Source organism: Cyprinus carpio, chromosome A20 (assembly GCF_018340385.1).
Source record: "Cyprinus carpio isolate SPL01 chromosome A20, ASM1834038v1, whole genome shotgun sequence".
NCBI lineage: Eukaryota > Metazoa > Chordata > Actinopteri > Cypriniformes > Cyprinidae > Cyprinus > Cyprinus carpio.
The window spans coordinates 21,463,556-21,487,167 of record NC_056591.1 but is presented as its reverse complement, the minus strand read 5'-3'; the positions used below and the strand labels follow the sequence as shown (position 1 = coordinate 21,487,167).

Here is a 23,612-nt window from a genome sequence, read left to right as displayed (position 1 = left end):
AAAAAAGGGTTTTGTAAATTAAGTATTTATTTTTGATTCCAAGTGTTTTTAAATATACTAGCTGTACTCAGCAGTAATAGACCTTCATTGTACCATTATATAGCTAGTGTTTGGTTATTGCAGTGTATCTTATTTAGTTGTTGCAACTGTCAAATTATCAATAAAAAGCAATGAAATTTAGTGAAAGACTGCATGAAATTGTTTGATTTTCAATGTTGGTATATTATTTTGTAGTATATAAAAGTCTGAGATTTCTATATGCTTGTCAGCATGACTAGAGTTTATACAATCCATTGTATAAACTCCAGTAATGCTGACAACCAGCATTATCTTTGAAGGTGTAGATAAAGTCAAATGTTGTGTCTCCTCTGCCAGGAACACACAATGCACTTTACTCACGTAATCTCACTCATATTAACAGAAGTAACTACCATACATTTACCATGAATAGGATGTTTTTTCAGCAATGGATTCATACGATAAAGTCAAAACTGAAATACAGCATCGAAATTATTTTAGAAATAGATGGAATTAAAGGTGTGTTTAATCTAAAAATACTTCCACTTTTCACAGCTACACTTGCAACCAGTGGCATGAGTTTGGCCTGGGACTGTCTGGTGATTAAAGCAATGGAGCATGTTTGGGAAACCTTTTTGAAAACAAATATTTTTTATATTCAGATGAGAGTAGTGCAGATGTAAAGTATAATATATAAAAGCTATTATATAATGCATGTCATATAGACTTGCACAAGAAACCCATTTGAACATAATAAATATTTAAATTCCAGATGTCAAGGCTGAAAATTGTTCGGAGTCTACACACTGATAATATGATAATCTTTGTTTTGGTTCAGAAGCTGCCTCTTCGATAGGAAGAGGAAGGCTTAGAGAAAACCTGTACACACATCTCCCTTCGAGCCCTCGATGAACGGGTGAAACTTCCTCTCCGTCTTCTTGTATTTGGTAAGCGAAACGAGTAGTTATTTATTATTTATAACTGAAATGCTTTCTTATTCTCTCTTTTTTTTATTTCCACTACTGTTCAGAGGTTTTGGGTCAAGAAAGCAAAGGCATTTATGATGTTAGAAATAAATGTATTTTTTATATATTTTGTGTATAGAGTAAAAAGATAAGTTAACTGTTTTGATAATAATAAGAAATGTTTCTTGAGCAGCAAATCAGCATATTAGAATGATTTCTGAAGGATCATGTAACACTGAATACTGGAGTATTGATCCTGAAAAATTCATCTTTGCCATCATAAGAATAAGATAAAATATTCAAAAATATCATTCTAGAATACAGTAATTTAAAATTGTTACAATATTTCACAGTATTACTGTTTTATTGCTTATTTGATCAAATAAATTCAGCCTTGGTTACCACAAGACTTCTTTCACTAACATAAAAGAGTCTTATCAACCCCAAACTTTTGAACGGCAATGTTAAAGAAAGAAAGAAAGAAAGAAAGATTAATATGTTTAACTTAACCTCCAATGTTAAAGAAATTTGTAATTTATGTTGTTGTATTTTTTTTTATTAACTGTATTTTTTAATCCAAATAACTAATCTTACCCCCCCCCCCACCCCCAGATTTGATTTTATGTACATTGTGTAACTTGTGTAAATGCTTCTAATCTGCATTTGTCTAATTTAAATAGTTTGTTTTCTCTTTACAAATTGTATTACCCATATTGGTGAAAGGTAAAAAAAAAAAAAAAAAAAAAAAAACCTTCACAAAAAAATTATATAATGATCTGAAATGTACACAATAATCTACAAGTATAGCAGACAAGTATTTAAAATTTCAGTCTTATGCAGACTGTAAAAAACACCAAGCTGACCTGAAGACGGAAAAGAGTATTGCCACTGTCACTATCAATGTTTTGGGTTTTCAGCACAAAAACCTTGGCTCCCATGAAAAAGAACCTGGTTTGTCTCCTGACTTTATGATAAACAGTATTTTCTGAATCCATCAATAGTGCTTTCATAAAGTATGTGAAAACAAGTGATGAGCATCACTGCATATAAATTGCAGCCGAACTGCTCTGTCTAATTAACAATAATGGCTTTTTCTTTCAGGAATTCAATTAACATTAAAGATGGGTGAGTGGGACTTTCTCGGAAGACTGCTGGATAGAGTCCAGACGCACTCAACGGTGGTGGGAAAAATCTGGCTCACCGTCCTGTTTGTGTTTAGGATTCTAGTCCTCGGCGCCGGTGCCGAGAGAGTTTGGGGCGATGAGCAGTCAGACTTCATCTGCAACACAGAGCAGCCAGGGTGCGAGAACGTCTGCTACGACCAGGCGTTCCCCATCTCACACATTCGTTTTTGGGTGCTGCAGATCATCTCGGTGTCCACACCTACTCTGGCCTACCTGGGCCACGTCGTCCATGTCATACATGTCGAAAAGAAAGTGAGAGAGATGATGAAGAAAGAGCTTCAGAATGAGCAAATCAATCTGTTTCTCAAGAAAGGCTACAAATTTCCTAAGTACAGCAGGGACAATGGGAAGGTTAGCATTCGGGGGCGTCTCTTGAGAAGCTACATTCTGAGTTTGCTTTGCAAGATACTTTTAGAGGTGGGTTTCATCTTAGGTCAGTACTACCTGTATGGCTTCACTCTTCAGGCCCAATTTGTCTGTGTCCGTTTTCCGTGTCCTCACAAGGTGGACTGTTTCTTATCAAGGCCTACTGAGAAAAGCATCTTCATTTGGTTCATGCTGGTGGTGGCCTGTGTCTCTTTATTCCTAAATGTGATTGAGATCTTATATCTTTTTGTCAAGAAGATCAATGAGTGTCTCAGCCGCAAAAAGGACTACACCATCACACCCGTGACCCCGGTTGTGAACAGGAAGGACTTCAAAAATACAGGTCAGGTGATTCAGAACTGGATGAACCGTGAGCTAGAGCTTCAGAGGAGGGAACCTGGCAATGAGGCAACTAAGAGTGTGGTTTCGGAGGACCATAGTGCTGACGTGCAAGAGGTCCATATCTGATCCGCAGGTCTCTGTACACAAAGGCTTTCACACGGTCAACTTGAGCAAACAGCCACTGATCCAAGTGACTCGTGCATGGTCGAGACCCCAAACTTCAAGCACGCTATGACCCTCTCTCTCTATTTAACAAATCAATAATGTATTGCTGAAAGTTCTTATCTGGTTTTGTTTTTTTCTCATTTAAGTCGGAAATTGTACTCTGTAGAAAGATTTGATAAAATAAAGCTTCAAATTGTGCATGTAAATTGTGTTTTTGTCATTTATTTCTGTCAGTTTCTGTATTTAGGAAAAAAAATAAGACTGAGGGCTAAATTTATTTGATCAAAAACAGTAATATTGTGTAATATTATTACAATTTTAAATAATTTAGTTTTCTATTTTAAGGTATTTTAAAATGTAATTTTTTCCTGAATTTTCAGCATCATTACTCCAGTCTTCAGTGTCACACGATCCTTCAGAAATATATATATATATATATATATATATATAATTAATAGATACTTTTTTATTTCAGTTGGAATACAGTAGCTCTGTGGATTTAGAGACTTAAGTATAACATTATTGTTGTAGCCTTTCAATCATTAATGTGGCACTCCTGTGTACTTGCATTTAAGATCTTGTTCTTTTACCGTTGGACAACGTAACAGCATTCCACTTTCATCTATTACGCAATCTTAGTAAAGCCCAAAAATCAAGGTTCAGCTATTCTCAACTATCACTTGATATGCGGCTTAGTTTCTAACAGGAAGAGGTGCAACTCACTAAAGGTAAGTGTGAAATCAGTATTACACTGTTTTGTATATTTTTGTTGTTAAGTATACATTGTTTTAGGTAAATACAAAAGTCGCTTACCTTGTAGTATAAAAAGACAATATTTAAGAATAATTTTCATAGAAATCATTTGAATCTGATTAATCTGGATAAGCGCTTAATTACTAATATCTAATTATTTCTCTTAGTAATTGTTCTTTACCTTAAAACATTGTTTGTTTTAATATGGTAAATGTTTTAAAGACATTATTTATTGTAAATCAGTTTTTGAGTATTTATATTTACCAGTAGCCACAGATGTTTAGTCAGTGAATACGATTCAGAAATGTCAAGTTATTTCCCTGTGATCCAGTAAAAAAACTTCTGTAAATTTAATGTTAAACATTTATTTGTATTTTTGCCTGCACCATATGTTAATGTATTACGATTATTCATGCCTTTTATAGAATTTATCAAATTTACAATTAATTAATTTATTAATAATACTTCTTATAGTTTTATCTGTATAACCTCTTTTTTCATGTTTTGCTTTTCTTTATGGGCACAATAACCAGACTTTTTTTTTTTTTTTTTGTAGGCTATTAATTATTAAGTATATTAATCTATTAAGAGTATACCATTAATGAAGACCATCATTTAAAGGCTTATTGATTAAGTTAGACCTAAAGTGGACTTTGTATTTCATGTTTTCCTTCCCTTTGTTTTTTGATTATTTTTTTTTTTTTTTTTTTACATTTTTTTGTAGAATGGTCTGAGGTTTGGCATTTTTGGGAGACTGGGGATTTCTCTCGTCATTATTAGACAAAGTACAGTCCCACTCCACCGTCATCGGCAAGATATGGATGAGCGTCCTTTTCATCTTCAGGATCCTGGTGCTGGGAGCAGCGGCAGAGAGCGTTTGGGGTGATGAACAATCTAATTTGGTTTGCAACACGATGCAACCTGGTTGCGAGAATGTGTGTTACGACTGGCAGTTCCCCATCTCGCATATTCGCTTCTGGGTCTTGCAGATCTTATTTGTATCCACTCCAACTCTGGTATACCTGGGTCATGCGGTGCAGGTTATTCATGAAGAGAACAAACTCAGGGAGAAAATACAAAGGCTTGGCGAGGGCCACATGTTGAAGGCACCCAAATACACAGATGACAGAGGCCATGTCAAAATCAAAGGAAACCTGCTCGGCAGCTATCTAACCCAGCTGTTTTTTAAAATCATCCTGGAAATTGCATTCATTGTCGGACAGTATTATTTATATGGCTTTGTAATGATCGCCAAGTTTACATGTTCCCAATCCCCTTGCCCTTACACCGTAGAATGTTTCATGTCTCGTCCAACAGAGAAGACCATCTTCATCATCTTTATGCTAGTGGTAGCCTGTGTGTCTCTGCTACTGAATGTCATAGAGGTGTTTTACCTGCTGTGCACCAGGGTCAGATGCCGGACCAGCAAGACACGGACACATAATGTCACTGCAGGTAAAAACCCTGGAAGTTTGGCATCATCCTGGATGACTTCTGAAGACGCTCTGAAGCAAAACATAATGAACAAGCATTATGAGAGTGGACAGAGTCTTGGAGGAAGCCTGAATGGGGCGAAAGAAGAAAAAATGATGGAAGACCATTAGATTTAGTTTTTTTTTTCTCAGAAATTTCACCAATCTGCCACGTTTTAGAGAAACATCTCTACAATTTGTTTTCCATTGCTCTTAGCTCATGGTCCAGTATTTACACACTTGAAAAATAAAGTATTGGTATGATACTCCTCAAATGGAGTGTGTTATTTAATTTTTTTATGATCATTTTGTGCACAATGCATGTTTGACATTTAATTGGATAGTTTTGATATACTACAGTGTGAAAAAAAATGCTTACTGTTGCATGATTGTATATATTGTGTGTAAATATGTATAAGAGTCAGTAACTGACTTAAGCACTGTTTGCATGTCTTGTTAGTGTAATGTTGTGATTTTCTTTGACTGTATTTTCCATTACAATGAAACCGATTTAAAGTCATTTGTATTCTGAATGTAAACTGGTGTCAGTGATGTTTAAAGAGCTTAATGACAATATCCTTCTTGGAAATAAAACTTTTAAATCAACAGAGGTTTCTTTTTTTTCGCAGGATATCTTCTCCAGTTTAAAAAACTTTGTGGTGTAAAATAACAATATTTAAGAATTAACCTGACTGCAATCAGGCTAAGTGCTAATAAATGTCTTAGTAATTGCTCTTTACTTCAAAGACATAGTATGTTTTAACATTTCTGTACAAATTTACATAATGAATGCAGTGCCGGTGCTTTTATACAAAAATCATATTTAAAAAATCATTTTAAAATCAAAGGCATCTTTGACTTCTACTCCACCTCTTTGTATTGCAGTGCAAGATGCATTAACAGAGTCACATTATCTTTACGTTGATGTATGTTGTTCTTGCATATCTCAAACATTACCACACTGCTGATTTTTATCACTGTTCTTTTTAGAGACTCCAGCATTTAATAGCTCAGATGATAAATACCCTAAAGCACTAAAACTCAAGGATTCATTATGTTATTAAAAGCTCCTTCTCTTGTGCATGCCAAGGGAATATTTATTCAGTTCTCTTCTCTCATGATGAAACTTTAAAACCAGAGTGGTCTTACTTCACAGTTTTCACTGTGTTCAGAAATTTCAGTAATGTTATGAATCACAATGGCAAATCAAGCTCTTGTGAATAAATTGCACTTGTCTATTTATCTATTTCTATACACATGAGTACGTGAGAATACAAAGGTGCAGATCTTGTCTCAGATGTATGTATCGCCCTTAGATTCTCTATCATGATTAATAATTAACTTTGGGCTCAATTTTTTCCTGTTATCCCAAATATGGCCATGGAACTTTAATCAGACATCAAGAGGAAGGTGGCAGCCAAAAAAAAAAAAAAGCACATTGTGAAATCCAGTGTACTGAAGTTCAATCTTTACACCTGACACACACCATTTAATCATTGAGCAACACAGTCAATCAGCACAGCACTGAGACGCAAGCTGTCACAGGTAATAATATACATTTTATTTTAAATTTGCCTATGGATCTTTCTATTTGCTCAGTTATATGTGATATTGTATATTGTGAAGTTTAGTTAAGGGTTCTAAACAGGTAACAAAACTAATTCTAATCTAATAATGTTAAATTGTACTGATATACAGACAGATTTTGGTGATTGCTGAATGTTAACCATTCACTATTTCAGAGTGAATGCTAGATTGGAAAAGTCAGTCATTCTCATCTTGAAGCATCTGCTTGCTAATTAGTTGCATATTTCTTTTCTCTTTGTAATTAAAACACAAATGTAATTACTTGCCTAGAATTTTTTATGGTCAAAGATCCCTTTATATATATATATATATATATATATATATATATATATATATATATATATATATATATATATATATTCCCTTTAGGATAAGTTTTGTCAACTGAAGTGCAAATCGTTTCCTTACAAAGTAAATGTATTGATGTTTAATTCAAATTCATTTTAACACTGCACCTTGAATGCTATTATCTTTTGAATGTCAAATTGTTGTCAGTCCACAAAAGTATTGTGGCTAAGTTTTTTGGTATATACGTAATTATCTAATTATTCTCTGATAATCTTGCCTATCTGCTGAAATTCGCACATAGCCCCTGTGCAGATTTAAAAATGTTTATTTAACATTTAATTGCATTTATGACATAATTAATGGCAATCAACAACCACTGGTCACTGAATAATGACTTAAAGTTCACCTATAGAAGAAAGAAAACCATGCAGTGTTGAGATGACCTTTCAATTTTTGGGTGAACTATTCCTTAATGGGAATTTGATTACTTGAAAGTGACTATGAATCACATTATGTGAAGTTGTGAAGTACATTTTAAAGATTGAAACTGGTGTCAAGCATGTTTTATTTCTAAATTCTAAGCACAACATTGTTTTTTTTTTTTGTCACAGCTACAAGTATTGTGACTACAATACATATATATATGTATATATATATATTATATGTATATATATATATGTGTGTGTGTGTGTGTGTGTGTGTGTGTACTGTATGTATGTAAATATATAGATAGATATAGATATATGTATGTGTGTGTGTGTGTGTGTGTGTGTGTGTGTGTGTGTGTGTGTGTGTGTGTGTGTGTGTGTGTGTGTGTGTGTATATATATATATATATATAAAAGATATATTCTATAAATTGCACATTTTTGGTGGGTTTTTTTTCTCCTTTTTGTCAAACAAATTTTTCTTAGTTATTTTTGTCTTTGTTTTCCATTACAAATATGTAAAAATTCTTAAATCAAGATACATTTACTTTACTTAATTTTAATCTTTTACTCAAAATTCAAAAATCACAAAATGTACTTAATTTTAATCTTTTACTCAAAATTCAAAAAAAAAAAAAAAAAATCACAAAATGGATTTATGCTTAAAACTAAACAAAAAAAAGTAAATGGGTTAAGAAAAATCTTGTTTCACATTGCATTAAGTTTATTTATTTATTTTTTTTCTTCTTTTGAGCATAAACTCGCTTAATTTAGTAACATTTTCTGGAAAACAAGACTTAATATCTTCGTCGTTGTGCTTCTCTTTGTTTAAATTTAAGAATGTTTAAATATTTGTACTGGAAAACAAGACAAACATACTGAATAAGATTTTTTTTTTTTTTTTGCATGGCATATGGGGTTTGTATGATGTAATGGTGACTAAATAATCAATATATTTTTAGGTAAAACTGACTTTTAAACAGATCAAAACTCAACTGTCAATGCTGTCTTTCTCCCCACAGTTTTCAAGGAAGAGAAGATACTAAAGGCACAAGCATGGGAGAGTGGGGCTTTCTCTCCAAGCTGCTGGACAAAGTGCAGTCTCACTCCACGGTCATTGGGAAAGTGTGGCTCACTGTTCTCTTTGTCTTCAGGATCATGGTTCTCGGAGCTGGGGCTGAAAAGGTCTGGAGCGACGAACAATCAAAAATGATCTGCAACACTAAGCAACCTGGTTGTACAAACGTGTGTTATGATCACACCTTTCCAATCTCCCACATTCGCTTCTGGGTACTTCAGATCATCTTTGTGTCCACGCCAACACTTCTATTCTTCGGTCATGTTCTGCATATCCTCCACAAAGATAAGAAACTAAGACAGCAGATTGAAAGCCATGAGGAAAAGCAAGGCCTCAAACATCCCACATACACTAATGATCATGGCAAAGTTATAATCAAGGGCCAGTTATTAGGCAGTTACCTAGCCAGCCTGTTTGCTAAGATCTTGCTTGAGGCTGCGTTTATTGTAGGCCAGTATTATATTTACGGTTTCATAATGATTCCTAAGATTGAATGCTCCCAATCTCCTTGCCCTCATACGGTTGAGTGTTACATGTCTCGTCCCACAGAGAAAACCATCTTTATTATCTTCATGCTGGTGGTGTCGTGTATCTCTCTGCTTCTGAACGTGATTGAGATGTTCTACCTGATGTGCCGCAGGTCAAAGAGACATCGTGAGCAGATGAACAGATGAGCACGTTCTCGCAAGGTTTAAACGGACCTTCAAAGTCTACCTAAACTTAAGACTGAAAAGATCATGTTTGAAGTTTTAAGCTCGTCCATAGCTAAATGAATGTAAGATCTGGGTATTCAAATTCAAGCCATTTTGTGATCATTTTGTTTTGCAAAGTTTTTGTTTTGCTGTGTAATGATAATATGCATTTTGAACAATGTGTGCACCAGGATGAATGTTGATGTACATCTGCATCGTGCCACAGGACATTTCAAGTAATTTTATATGGACTTCATTTAAATTTTAACCTTTATTAAGGTAATGACCTCTCATTTATCTCTTCTTATAAACATTTGTGATGCTTTAATTGTCTTACAGTAGAATTGTCATAAAACACTAAGACAATAGTTCATTATGTAGCACACTAGGCTACATATTTTCTTAAACACATTCTTCTCTCTCTCTCTCTATTTTGTTAAAGCAAGCCACATGGAGCCTAACTATATGAGAGGGGTGTTAGTATATGAGGTTATTTGTGTCATAAAAGCATAGCTCATGCTAATTTTAGCACTTACGAATTCTGTTTTTAATTGTGTGCATCACTCCGCTGTGGAAGCCGGAAGAGAGAGATATTCTGCTGTTAACCACAAACTGTTTTCATTAGTTAAAATAATGTCTTTAAACCTTTGTAAATATTGTAACTATGTTTTTTCTTGTTAAGATATATTAAAGTATGTCTCAGCTAATGATGTGTGGGCAGTAGGCTATATTAGGAAATGTTAGTTGTATTAATTTCAATTAAAGGGGAGATCTAAACATATCAATTGTATTATTGTATCCTCCCTGAACGACGATCTTAAACTATCACAGAAGTGCTTCAAACGTCTCATGTGCCATTGGAATCTAATTCGGTCTGTTTGAATATGCGCATATTTTAAGTTTCACAAATATTCTAACATTTCCCTTGGTTGTCTATGGAAGAAAGAAACCTATGTAAGTGTTGAGACTACCTTTTTATGTATTTATTTATGTATTTATTCATATTATTATTATTATTTTTATTATGTTTTTTTTTTTTAACTATTCCTTGATGGGAATACTTGAAGCACAAAAATGATAAACAAAATCCACTGTAACTATGAAAACACATTATGTGGAGTACACTTTTTATTTTTTATTTTTTTTATTTATGTTTTTTTTTTTAAATTGCAGTGTCAAGCATTTTTTTTTATTAAAAATAAAATAAAATAATTGTATAATAAAAACATGAAAACGTAAAAATAAAATTAGAAAAAAAAATCTTTGTTTTCTAAACACAACATTAATTGTTTTTCATGGCTAAATATTGTATTAATCTGTCTGAAGTGTTATTTTAATCGTTGAAAATGCACTGTTGTTCAAATAATTTTTCATTCTCATACGCCCTCCCGTGGTGGAAAGTCTCCCAGACTTTTCCTGATTAATAAAGGATAATTTAACCCCCTTGCAATATTTAGAAATGTCTAACCATTTCTCTTGCACCTTATAAGCAATACGCTTGGTTGTTGTTGTTGTTTTATATGTGTATTTATATTTGCACACATGACATGTTCACAGTGATTCATAAATATTAAAAATCATAAATATGTGCATTAACATTCTAATGATTGTTGTGGTAGGTATAGTATTTTTTAAAAGTGGTTGTAGTCAGTTTCCAAATGCAAGACTGTTTGGAAAAGTGGGACTGAAGACATTCAGGGGTCCTTGAAGTAATGAAGTAATAATCTCTCAGAATGTGTGGAGATTTGTAAATGTGTGGGCTAATAATAATTGCTACACCCCCTGGTATTACAGTTATTAACTAAATGCATCATTTTTACATTAGATGTCACTGTACTTAAAATTGGATTACAGAAAATGCATCATTTGTTTCCTGGAAAATGATGGTTTATTAAAGAAGTAAAAAAAAGTGCTGACATCACAAAGTTAGTAGATGAAGTAAGCTTTAAGGGAACTATGCTGTCATTTCAGACAGTTTCATTCAGCAGAATGTCTCAGTGGGGGTTAGTTTCTGCATTTCAGCCACTGCAGATGTCCTCTTCTTGTGTTCGCCTCTACGACCCATCAGATAGAATATCTCTCCTAGATTTAAAGCTAAAGACACACATGCCACAACAAGCATGAAGACAATGAAGACGGTCTTTTCAGTTGGGCGGGATGTAAAACAATGCAGACCGACTGCAGGGCAAGGATCTACCTTACATTCTATCTGTGCGGGCATCCAAAGGCCGATTAAATAGTACTGGGCCACAATGAACCCGGCTTCAAACAAAATGGTCACAAAGATACTCAACATATAGCAACCAAGCAGGCTCCCTTTGTAATAAATCTTGCCGTTGTCATCAGTATATTTGGGCAATTTTACACCACGTTTCTCTGCCTGGTTTTGTAAATGCAGCCTCAGTTTGTTTTCTTTGTGGATGACATGCAGAACGTAGCCGAGGTAGACCAGATTTGGCGTGGCCACAAAGATGATTTGGAGCACCCAGAATCGCATGTGGGAAATGGGGAAGATATGGTCATAGCACGCGTTCAAGCAACCAGGAGTGTTGATGTTGCACACCATACTGGACTGTTCATCTCCCCAGACTTTATCCAGTCCAGCTCCAAGAACCATTATTCTGAAGATCAGCAGAACCGTCAGCCACACTTTCCCAATATTGGTTGAGTGAGACTGCACTTTGTCTAAAAGCTTGGAGAGAAATCCCCAGTCGCCCATTCTGACCTGGAAATGAGAAGAATTTTGAAGGAAACCACAACATGGGAGAACAGGAATTACATATTAAGAATTATAAGAATTATTAAAATAGAAAAAAAAAAACTTATTAAATAAAAATCATTCTAGCCATAAATATAGCCGTATAAATATGTATTTTCTAATCTTTAATATTTATGTAAATGTTTTAATTACTTTATATTATTTTATGATATTTATAATATTTTATTATATTTTTTTCAATTTAAAGTTAGTTTCCTATTTTAATTTATTTTATATAATGAAATATAATTTATTCCTGTAACGTTTCCCATCATTACTCCAGTATTCAGTTCTTTTGAATGGCAGGGTGTATATATATATATATATATATATATATATATATATATATATATATATACACCACACACACACATATACACACATATATACTGTATACACACACACACACACACACACACAGACATATATATATATGTATATGTGTGTGTGTGTGTGTGTATGTGTGTGTATGTGTGTGTATATGTGTGTGTATATATATAAACACACATACACACACACACACACTTATGTATATATCCATATATACTGATATAGATATACTGTTTTTTTTTCATAGGCGTTCAAATGTAAAATTGAGGTAAGAATAAAAGCAAACGCACTAGTTTTACTAGCAATATACAGTATAGTAGAAAAAATGGCACAATATCAGCATAATTAAAATATTTGACATATATCAGCTATAAGAAAATAGATTGTTGACATATATCAGCTATAAGACAATAATCAATAAACAAAATACTTTAATTAATTCCATATCTAAGGTTAACCTACCTTTATATGATGAGAGGTCCAGTGAAACTTGTTCTTTATTTGTGTGCAGGTGAAAAGATGATATCAGAGCTTTCAGTCTTTCAAGTTCTGATCTTCAACAAGTTTTGTAATTTTTATAAGTGTAGCTTTCATTTAGTGTCCACCCACGAAAAAAAAAAAAAAAAAATAAAAAAAATCTGCCTTTAAAATAAGGTAAAAGAGCACGTACTCACTCCCTGTCTAAGATCACACGAAGAGATTTACATCACACCAGCCTTTACATTGTCCAGCTTTGAATCAAGATGTTGCAATACATGAAACCAACAAATGTTAAAAGTCACCTCCCACATGGTCATGAGAAATGTGATGAAACAGTCGTTTCCATAGACAGTGTTTTTCAAAATCACAATAACACATAAACACAATGTTAAAGGGAAAGACAGTTTGCATTTTGCAAATTTGGTTTGAAAAAATATCTTATGTAATCCAAAGCATTCAAGATGCAATCCAAACCCATGATCATTACAATATGTTATGCTAGTTTTACTTTGTACAGTTATAGGTTTACACAATTATAGTGTTTCAAAAATATTTGAATATTAATTTAGTATTTAAATATTTATTTTAATATAAATGCCTGAGAGCGATACAAAAGCAAAATAATTATTTGCACAAAAGCATCTGCCAAATGAATAAATTAAAATGTAACTGTCTACAGCATATGTGTAAACATGTTAACATGCATGTCTGAACTTTGTCCAGTTGTCATGTACACCACAGCTATTAATTACATTCTCCCCAGAAAGTATAATATACATTATGGGAAAACAGGATTTTTTCTTAAGTTTCTATGAAGTGGTGTTGTACAGTGCAGGACACAAATTTTGTGCTAACACAATTTCCTCACCCTCAACATCCATTTATAATCCCTCAGATGATGTCTTATATCATAATTGAAAGACTGCATCCTGCTCAAGGGAATTTCTATGATGCAAGCCACTAAAAGAAGACAATCACATCTTTTTTCTTAGAGTTTAGCCTATATGTGTCTCCTGTGAGTGGGCTATGGGGATTTTATTTGGGAAAATGAGCTTCAAACACTCCAAAAATTACCCTGAATGACATGAATCAGTGAAACTTTTTAAAATCTAGAACTAAATGTTAGAACTTAACAATTCATGAGAATGAATCTGACTTTTCCAAGTGACATATGGGAGAGTGGACCATTTCGGAACAACCTGATTCATTTGAATGAATCAAAGCGAGAGCGACATTTCACATGAACCTTCAGTTGGACCTTTTACGATGAACTGATTCACTGGACTTTCTAGCACTGTATACAAGAGAAGGAGAACATGCAATTACTTCACCTCGCTTGGCATTGATCGATGCAATGCAGTGCGCCTTTGAAAACAGCAATGTTTCATTTGTTTTTGCTACACCGCTAATAGTTGGAAAAATAATATTTTATAATACAGGAATCAGATCTTCTGGTTTCTGTAAAATCTTCTCATAGTTTTCCCCAAACCAATGTTAATATTTACTTTCGAGGCATCTGATTGAAAGGATTAGCTAGCTCTTATATATTTATTTAGTTTTCAGTATTTTCAGTGTTAATAGTATAATGATGTGACATCACAATATGTGGGTGGTTGAAGCTGGTGACCACATGTTCCCTGAAATGTTGAGTTTGGTGTAATTTGCCATTTCATTTCCTAACTTCTCTGCTTTTATTTTCAACAAGAGTGGCAATAAGTCCCTGGTGGTCTATTCATCAATACTAGTGCCATATTTGAGTTTTAGTTCTGTCACTGCAAGATAACCTTTCTGTCAGGGACTGAGACAAGATTTCTTTTGATCAACGAGGAGGTTAGGTAAAATCCATAGTCCAGTTTTTCATAATAAAAATATTTGTTATTTATTTTATCACTTTAAATGTTTGTTGTCCATTAGATGCCCCCTGGATCTCACGTTTGACATGAGATGTGGCCGTGTCAGTGTTTTATAAGATTACTCAGAGACTCAAGACTAAAGTTTACTCAGAGACTCAAGGCTAAAAGTTCATTGCCAGGATGACTATACACAAATCTCTCTCCCACAATTACACAAAATTAAACAAGAATTCCAATCCTTGAGAAATAAAACTCCTTTTTACCGGAAGATTACACAAGGCTTTACTTGAAACAGTTGTTACTTGAAAGAGGTTGTCAGGGTCAATGAGTGTTTTACGTGCAAAATTATATGTGTTTTCATTTTTCATGCATTAAATGTTGGGATTCATATTTTATAAAGGCTTGCTTCAAATTAGGCAAAGTTATATGGCTGGGTTTTTTTTTTATTTATAGATAGATTTAAACTTTTTTTTAATTATTATTATTATTATTTAAAGATCACTTTTAAAGATTCATGACTTGATTTATATTTACTAAACTACCTAAACTTTAAATCAGGGATAGGCAACTCCGGTCCTGGAGGGCCAATGTCCTGCAGAGTTTAGCTCCAACCCTAATTAAACACACCTGAACAAGGCAATCAGTGTTTTCGGGATTACTAGATAGATACAGGCAGGTGAGTTTTAATGAGGGCTTAAGCTAAACTCTGTAGGATAGTGGCCCTCCAGGACCAGAGCTGCCTATCCCTGCTTTAAATCAATCATTTCTTATAAAATATTTCATTTAAAACTATTATGATCAAAACAAATAATTGTTTTGGATGACACCTTGTAAATAAACTGCACTTGGGTTCATCTACGCTCGCCTTCAGTGGACTGTTCATTACAGAATACACAACCTTACCATGAACTCAGCAGTTTCACGCCTCCTCTACCTTTGTCGGGGTGACAGGCCTATAGAGGATAATATGGGTGATTTTTGTGAACTTTTTTATCTGGTGGACTTCAATGATGCTGCTCTTAAGGACATTTTCCATTTCGGAACTAACAAAATAAATATGTTAAATGCCACCACATACCCCACACTGGTCACTACAGCAGTATATTGACTTTTTGTGCATGAGTGGATCTGCTTTTACTGTGGGTGTCATGGAGGAGGAACATGACGCTACCCCAGGGCCTGCTCACATCACAAGCCAAAGCCTACTCACGTCATGTCTACTACACCAAGGTCTGCTAACGTCATGCCTGCTACTCCAGGACCTGCTCACATGCCAGGGTTTGCTCACTTCATGCCTGCCAAGCCAGCACCTGTTCATGTCATGCCTTCTATGCCAAGTCTTCTTCACGTCACGTCTGCCAAGCCAGAGTCTGCTCACATCATGCCAGTCTCTCGAGATTCTCCACAACATGGCCACCATTGAAGAGCTTCGTTGCAAGATGGCTGCCACACAAGGGTCTCTTCACAAAATGGCCGCCCTTCTAGAGTCTCGACACATCGCAGCTGTTCCTCCAGAGTCGCCATTCCAGAGTCTCGTCACGACATGCCTGTCGAGCCAGGGCCTTCACACAAGATGGCCGCCACACATGAGTCCCCGGCCAAGCCTGAATATCGCCATGTCATGGCTGTCACAGAGACTGTTCCCGTGACCTCAGTGCTTCCAGTAATGGCAGTCGCCATTTTGAACGTGTGGGCTGCACACTGCGCTCCTGAGATGTCTTCTGTCCACCGTGAATTCACTCCAGTGGCCCCAGAGGTGGCGGTGACCACTGCAGAACCTCCCGAGGTGGTGGCACCCACCTGTGAACTCTCTGCCTGTCCTGTCACGGCCAAGGAGGCCGTCCACGAACTCTCTACCGGTCCTGGCCATGGAGGCCATTCACGAACTCTCTGCCTGTTCTGCCACAGACAAGTGGTCTGTCCATGTCTCTGCTCCACCTTGGCTTCTTGCTCCACCATAGCTCCCCGCTCGGCCTGCTCCACCATGGGTCCCTGCTCGGCCTGCTCCACCATGGCCCCCCCGGAATACATTTACAATTAGTGGAATACATCAACTTTTTGATGATATTTTAATTATATGACCAGCACCTGTAATTTCCCAATTACCACTTTTGGCACCAATTTTCTCAAGCTTCAAGTTTCCTTAATTTTTTAACTTGAAGAGGAATGAAGAGCTTGAATGAAAATAAAGGTAAATATTATTTTGTTTGCATCATTTACAATCAAGATTTTTCAATTTACGCAAAAAGTGTAATTGTTTATTTGTATTAATTTAGCAAAAACTTTTCTTCTTTTTTTCAGGACAGTCACTCTGAAAAAAAAAAAAAAATCAGTGGTTAAGTGTCTTCTCAAGGCCACAGCAGTGATTGTTGTTCCTCATGGGGCTCAAACCCAACAACCTCACCAGCCCTGATGTTTAGCCACTACACCACACCACCATCACATACAGATGCTACTTCCACTTAGCGACAAACAAAGCTGATGATTTACAGTAGCTGAATTTCTCCAATGTGTGAAAGTGTGCTGAAACTTAGCTCATGACATGACTAATTGCCAGCGGTTCTAACAAGAACGAAAATAGAGAAGTGAAAAATACTGGTTTAAACTGGTTTTCTTCATCATACAGTTGGGTGGAGCGTTCAGTGTCCCTTCAGATATAGGTAAATCACATTTCACAGAGAGAAGATGACAGATCGAAACAGTCAATCTTGTCTGAGAGTCTGTGACAGATATTTCACCTTTTAATGATGCAAAAGTTTTGTTATAGATTCGTCTTTAAATCTCAGGAAGCTGAATAAGGAAATATGTTTATTTAAATACATGCTTAAGAATAATTTTTTAAAAATATTTAGGATCTTTAGTAGTAGTGGTAGCTTTACGGGAAATTACCATTCAGATCCATTTGTTCAGGTAAGAATATTTTGGAATTTGGAGTATGAATTATTTATTTTTATTTTTTTTACTGCAGTCCCAGTCTTATCTTTATAAAAACTTACTGAAAACATTGTAGAAACATCACTCAAAAGTAACTTTTCTTCAACAGTTTCAGATTATAGAGTCTTAAAGATTTAAATAAATGAGAAAATTTAGTTATTTATTAAATTGAATATATTTAAAAAATATATTTTACAGATAAAACAGTTTAGTTTAGTTGTTTTATCTTATCTTTATTAAGCCTTACAGAAAACATTTTAGAAACATCATTAAAAGTAACTTTGCCTCAGGTTTACTCAATAAACCAAAACATCACAAAACCTGTCTTCGATTTTGTTTTAAATCCTGATTATGATTTTATATTTTTATAGGGTGGCAACAAATACTCCAAGCTTACAAGGCACGGCAATTTTTCTCCATAATATTATTTGGTGAGTATGAAAGTTGTTTAACGGATAAGATATTGAGCAAGTTCTTTAAGATTTTTGAGAAGTGAAAACAACAGTAATATGGTCAGCGAGCAGTAGTCTATGCAGTTCTCATTCTAAGAATTTTGATCAGGTCTGTATTGTTCTTTCATGCTACTCCAAATTGTTTAGATCACCATGGTTTCTTATTGAAACTAATTTTGGGAAAATTCAGTGTAAATCTCCTGTTTATCCTCCAGGGAAGTCCTGAGCAACCAATCATGGGAGACTGGGGATTCCTCTCAGCTTTACTGGACAAAGTACAGTCCCACTCCACCGTCATTGGCAAGATATGGATGAGCGTCCTCTTCATCTTCAGGATCCTGGTGCTGGGAGCAGCGGCGGAGAACGTATGGGGTGACGAGCGATCCAACTTAATATGCAACACCAACACGCCTGGTTGCGAGAACGTGTGCTATGACTGGAAGTTCCCCATCTCGCATATTCGCTTCTGGGTTATGCAGATCATCTTTGTTTCCACTCCAACTCTAGTGTATCTGGGCCACGTGGTGCACGTCATCCACCAAGAGAAGAAACTGAGAGAGGAGCAGAAAAGAAATCCGATGTCAAAGTCACCAAAATACACAAACGAAAAAGGGAAGGTTGAAATCAAAGGAAGCATGCTAGGTAGCTACTTGACCCAGCTGTTTATTAAAATTATTTTAGAGGTGGCTTTCATCGTTGGACAGTATTATTTGTTTGGATTTATCATGGATCGTAAGTTCCACTGTAAGCGGTTGCCTTGTACGGTGGAGACAGAGTGTTTCGTGTCTAGATCCACAGAGAAAACGGTCTTCATTATCTTCATGTTGGCGGTGGCATGTGTGTCTCTGGCCTTAAATGTACTAGAAATATTCTATTTGCTTTGTAAGAGGATAAGTGGGAGAAATAAGAAATATAGGAATGCAATGCATACTGGCGATTCCCATTGTCCTTCACCCTTTTCAGTAGAACTTGATGCTGCTAATGGAATGAGACACAATGAGTTAAACATGGCCTTTCAGAACAGATGGGTTCAGAGAAAAGGCAGCCTTGATGGAGCCAGACCTGAGCCATAAGGCAATAAGTCATTGGGGTAACATGATAAATGCACATACCTAATATAATTCACTTTATTCAACAAACTTCAATATAATCAACATACAACCTTTAAAAAAAAAAAAAAAAAAAAAAAAAAAATGTTGATTTTAACTTTTGCTAACTGAACACTAGATGGCGCTGTAATCTTCTTGAGTTGCACTTACTAACACTTAACTTCTGTCACTACAAGGCCAGTGATTTTTTTTTTTTTTTTGTCTCCTGTAGTTTTTATATCCTTTCAAAATATTATTTTCGCAAAGCATGCAGCACGAAATATGTGTATCCAACTTCTTGCTTTTTGTGCACTAAGAATAAACAATGTGACATAAGTAGATGAAGATGGCTGTGTATCAGTTTTCTTATAAAGAAGGGGCACCAGGGACAAAGCTATTCAATTATTATAATAAATAAATAAATAATAAATAAATAAAAATCTGTAAATACACACATGCACGTGATTTTATAATATTTAACACATACACAAAAAAAGTTTATTATTTACTATAAATATAGAAAGAAAACAGCGGTAAAAAAAAAATGTATAAATGTTTTTAAAATTCATATTTAAGATAAACGTTTAGCGTAGGGTCTATTCTTTTCATTTCATCAGATAATCATAAAAACTTTCTGACATAATCAACTGCTTTACAGATTAGCCTATTTATGAACCATCAACACGTTAGAAATGCGATTATATTATAATAAATTTTATGCATTTTGTATTATATTATGATTGTCAAAATCTTCAACAGTTTCATAAAGTTTTTGAGAGAAACATTTGTTCGTCTGAGTTGAAGAAGCTCACCGAGCGAAAGAGTGCATGAGGAGGACCTAAAAAACTCTTTCGTGTGACGTAGCCAGTCATGTGACTTTGCCAAACTTTGTGCGTCTGCTTTCCACTTTCTTCCCTCTGAGTCTGATATAAGCAGGGAAAGTTTGACAAGTGTGCCTCAGTTTCTCCATAGTCGCTTACTTGGATTTGGTGACTGATCTTCAGAGGTGACGGAGTAAGTCACTACAGGGCTCTCCTCTCTTTACTTCTCTCCAGGTAAGTTTTTACATACATACATATACATATATATTATATATATATATATATATATATATATATATATATATATATATATATATATATATATATTCATAGCGGCACTAATATTCAGAACTGAGCAAAACACAGCAACTTTTTAAAGTTTTAGATGTCTCTTGTCATATTAAATTTTAACTTGAGCGACATTTGAGTGAGTTTTGGGATGATTGTCATTGGATATGATGTGATTTATATTAAGTTCAATAGCTATATAATATTTTCACTCAGCATTTTATTCAAGTCTGCTGTGCAGGACACGTTCGGTGAAAAAAAAAAGGTCATTTAATAGGCATTTTAATAATTCAAACAAAAATGAAATAACAGACACTTCAAAAAACTTTGTGTTTGGAAAAAAGTTTTGAAGAAAAAAGCAAAGAGGAATCAAAAACATGAATTTAAATGTAACTAATTACAACAACAAAAATGTATTTATAGAATAAGATGAAAAGCAACTTTTTTTTCTTCCTTTGTTTTTACAACTATAATACGACTTTCTGGTGAAAACCGATCTGTTTTCACCAAATCTGCGCGTGTAGGGGGCGCTGTTCAGCCCCTCAATCCATGTTAAGCGGCTTGTCTGTTACAGGACTTTAACCTGTAATTCCCAAACATTCCTACATTAATTTGTGCAATCAGTGTAATGACAAATCAGATTTTATATGTTTAAATAAATGTAACAGAAAACAGTTATTAGTAATTCAGCTACCTAGAATTCAGTAGAATGTGACACTGAGCTATTAGACACAAATCAAATTCCTGCCCATTTGTTGTCTAAACAACAAAAACACAAAAATTTCTTTGCTCACTTGATGTCTTTTATGGACTTTAACACTGTCATAATATACATTACACATACCCCATTTAATCTTTTTATTAGTGCCATGAGATCCACCAATTTTACCGGATATCAAAGGGATGCTCTTCTTCATGCCTGCACCACATTAATCAGGCAGTTCTTTAGAACTTCTTAAACTGTTCCGTATGATATTTGATTTCCCATGCTATGCCTAGTTCTATTCAGATTTCAAGGGAATGTTATTGTTCATTATTTAAACATCTCTGATGTGACAGACATTTTGCTAATTAAACAGGGATCTTTAAATTCTCCGGTCAAGTAATGTCCTAGCTGCTTGGTCACGTTTTCTTCTGAGATTTTTAAAATCAGCAGATAATGACTCCCTTTCTGTCATGGTACAGTAGCATTTGCTTGAGAAATTTTATTTCACAAAGCAAAAGACAGCAAGTCCTGGCAGCTATCTTTACAACCCTTACGTGTGTGAGCCACATGTTTGTTATCTGAGCTATCCGAGACCAGGTGTAGTTTATATTATGATAATCTTGAGGTCACTTTTCATGATTATTTTAATAATAACATCCTCAGCAGGTGCCGAAACTAACACTTTCATGATGTGCTTTATGTACAGAAAAATACATTACATGTGGCCACTTAAGCCACACTTCAAAATGTATGAATTGCTTTGCATTACATAAACTATATGTATGTATATACACTATACATATACACATACATATACATATATGACATCCACTAAAAGTGATGGACTGTTTGGTTAAAAATAATAGAACATTTTTTCAAAGTGAAGTATTATCGGTTCAGACATATCACTTTGATATTTTGCATCTAATGCAATGACATTCAGACATATTCAAGTGTCACTGAAGTGTCCAAAAGTGTCTAAATACATTTTTATTACATCTCAGCTTTCTATTTTCAGCTAGAACTCCCTCAAGATGGGTGACTGGAGTGCGTTGGGAAGACTTCTTGACAAGGTGCAGGCCTACTCAACGGCCGGAGGGAAGATCTGGCTCTCCGTGCTCTTCATCTTCCGGATCCTAGTTCTGGGAACGGCAGTGGAGTCGGCCTGGGGTGATGAGCAGTCAGCCTTTAAGTGCAATACTCAGCAGCCCGGTTGTGAGAATGTCTGCTATGACAAATCGTTCCCCATCTCGCATGTGCGCTTGTGGGTGCTTCAGATCATCTTCGTGTCCACGCCTACGCTCCTGTACCTGGCGCACATTTTCTACTTGATGCGCAAGGAGGAGAAGCTCAACCGCAGGGAGGAGGAGCTGAAGGTCGTGCAGAATGACGGGGGTGACGTCGAGCTCCATCTCAAGAAGATAGAGCACAAGAAGTTCAAGCACGGCCTGGAGGAGCACGGCAAGGTGAAGATGAAAGGTGCCCTGCTGCGCACCTACATCGTCAGCATCCTTTTCAAATCCATCTTTGAGGTGGGCTTCCTGTTACTCCAGTGGTACGTCTACGGCTTCAGCCTGTCTGCCGTGTACACGTGCGAGCGCTTGCCTTGCCCCCATCGGGTGGACTGTTTCCTCCTCTCCCGCCCCCCGGAGAAGACCATCTTTATTATCTTCATGCTGGTGGTTTCGCTTGTCTCACTCATGCTCAACATCATCGAGCTCTTCTACGTGCTCTTCAAACAGATCAAGGACCGTGTGAAAGGCCGCCAAAACCAGTTCCCAACCGGCACCTTGAGCCCCACGTCAAAGGAACTGTCCACAACCAAATACGCCTACTACAATGGTTGCTCCTCGCCGACCGCGCCGCTCTCACCAATGTCGCCTCCGGGCTACAAACTAGCCACCGGCGAGCGGACCAACTCTTGTCGCAATTACAACAAGCAGGCCAACGAGCAGAACTGGGCCAACTACAGCACAGAACAGAACCGTCTGGGCCAGAATGGCAGCACCATCTCCAATTCGCATGCTCAGGCCTTCAGCTACCCTGACGACACACAGGAGCACAAGAAACTGACACCGGGCCACGAGCTACAGCCATTGGCATTGATAGATGCTCGGCCGTGCAGCCGTGCCAGCAGCAGAATGAGCAGTCGAGCAAGGCCTGATGACCTGGATGTCTAGCTGTGCGACTTGGTGCCACGTCACGACACTAGAGGACTGACACGGGCAATGAGACGTGTTCATTTCCTGTAATTGAGGGGGCGGGGCTTCATACACGCAAGTTCCTCACTCTAGACTCTAGTCGATACAGAGACATAAAATTACTCACACTGCTGGAGGTACTATTCATTAATAATTATGCTGAAAACTAGCAGAGCTCTAACAAAACCGAACAGCCAGGGGGGACTCGAAGAGGCACAAGTGGGGCCAAACCTGGCGCGTCTCTCAATTCTGCCCACCAGAATATGCCTTGGTGATGTGATTGATTTTGTTGTGCTTGTTAGTATTGGGGTTTATCAAAATGCCACACTACGATTCCATTTTCACAAGTTGCACTTTCTACAGT

At 35.9% G+C, this 23,612-nt stretch overlaps 6 protein-coding genes across 7 annotated transcripts; 5 read left to right on the top strand and 1 right to left on the bottom strand.

The window, feature by feature from the left end:
- The first annotated feature begins 293 nt into the window (after positions 1-293).
- On the top strand, positions 294-3,240 carry LOC109060312 (gap junction Cx32.7 protein-like). Its single transcript, XM_019077470.2, has 3 exons — positions 294-617; positions 857-965; positions 2,085-3,240. Exon 3 carries the CDS (start codon positions 2,105-2,107, stop codon positions 2,999-3,001), a length of 897 nt encoding a protein of 298 aa, XP_018933015.2. The 5' UTR covers positions 294-617; positions 857-965; positions 2,085-2,104; the 3' UTR covers positions 3,002-3,240.
- Positions 3,241-3,585: 345 nt separating this feature from the next.
- On the top strand, positions 3,586-5,871 carry LOC109060313 (gap junction Cx32.2 protein-like). Its single transcript, XM_042778340.1, has 3 exons — positions 3,586-3,600; positions 3,747-3,768; positions 4,529-5,871. The coding sequence occupies exons 1-3, from the start codon at positions 3,586-3,588 to the stop codon at positions 5,395-5,397; spliced, it is 906 nt and encodes a 301-aa protein (XP_042634274.1). The 3' UTR covers positions 5,398-5,871.
- Positions 5,872-6,676: 805 nt separating this feature from the next.
- Positions 6,677-10,118, top strand: LOC122149022 (gap junction Cx32.2 protein-like). Its single transcript, XM_042778138.1, has 2 exons — positions 6,677-6,810; positions 8,590-10,118. The coding sequence occupies exon 2, from the start codon at positions 8,624-8,626 to the stop codon at positions 9,317-9,319; it is 696 nt and encodes a 231-aa protein (XP_042634072.1). The 5' UTR covers positions 6,677-6,810; positions 8,590-8,623; the 3' UTR covers positions 9,320-10,118.
- Positions 10,119-10,845: 727 nt separating this feature from the next.
- Positions 10,846-13,039, bottom strand: LOC109075136 (gap junction Cx32.2 protein-like). The gene is made up of 2 exons (XM_042778137.1): positions 12,889-13,039; positions 10,846-12,064 (listed from the first exon to the last, which is right to left on the bottom strand). The coding sequence occupies exon 2, from the start codon at positions 12,054-12,056 to the stop codon at positions 11,319-11,321; it is 738 nt and encodes a 245-aa protein (XP_042634071.1). The 5' UTR covers positions 12,057-12,064; positions 12,889-13,039; the 3' UTR covers positions 10,846-11,318.
- A 4,394-nt stretch (positions 13,040-17,433) lies between these two features.
- LOC109113608 (gap junction Cx32.2 protein-like) lies at positions 17,434-19,577 on the top strand. The gene is made up of 3 exons (XM_042778136.1): positions 17,434-17,668; positions 18,064-18,123; positions 18,360-19,577. The coding sequence occupies exon 3, from the start codon at positions 18,381-18,383 to the stop codon at positions 19,215-19,217; it is 837 nt and encodes a 278-aa protein (XP_042634070.1). The 5' UTR covers positions 17,434-17,668; positions 18,064-18,123; positions 18,360-18,380; the 3' UTR covers positions 19,218-19,577.
- Positions 19,578-20,149: 572 nt separating this feature from the next.
- On the top strand, positions 20,150-23,408 carry LOC122149021 (gap junction alpha-1 protein-like). 2 transcript variants are annotated; one of them, XM_042778133.1, is made up of 2 exons: positions 20,150-20,287; positions 22,066-23,408. In XM_042778133.1, exon 2 carries the CDS (start codon positions 22,082-22,084, stop codon positions 23,225-23,227), a length of 1,146 nt encoding a protein of 381 aa, XP_042634067.1. In that variant the 5' UTR covers positions 20,150-20,287; positions 22,066-22,081; the 3' UTR covers positions 23,228-23,408. The 2 variants fall into 2 exon arrangements, with proteins under 2 accessions (XP_042634067.1, XP_042634068.1); XM_042778134.1 differs by having other exon boundaries at positions 20,178-20,287; positions 22,070-23,408.
- Positions 23,409-23,612: the final 204 nt, after the last annotated feature.

What these genes read in the sequence shown, in the direction of transcription:
- LOC109060312 (XM_019077470.2), top strand. Translation starts at nt 2,105, where the DNA reads ATGGGTGAGTGGGACTTTCTCGGAAGACTGCTGGATAGAGTCCAGACG.
- LOC109113608 (XM_042778136.1), top strand. Translation starts at nt 18,381, where the DNA reads ATGGGAGACTGGGGATTCCTCTCAGCTTTACTGGACAAAGTACAGTCC.
- LOC109060313 (XM_042778340.1), top strand. An exon ending in AGAGGTGCAACTCACTAAAG is followed by an intron (nt 3,769 to 4,528) that starts GTAAGTGTGAAA and finishes GAATGGTCTGAG; the next exon opens with GTTTGGCATTTTTGGGAGAC.
- LOC122149022 (XM_042778138.1), top strand. Translation starts at nt 8,624, where the DNA reads ATGGGAGAGTGGGGCTTTCTCTCCAAGCTGCTGGACAAAGTGCAGTCT.
- LOC122149021 (XM_042778133.1), top strand. Translation starts at nt 22,082, where the DNA reads ATGGGTGACTGGAGTGCGTTGGGAAGACTTCTTGACAAGGTGCAGGCC.
- LOC109075136 (XM_042778137.1), bottom strand. Translation starts at nt 12,056, where the DNA reads ATGGGCGACTGGGGATTTCTCTCCAAGCTTTTAGACAAAGTGCAGTCT.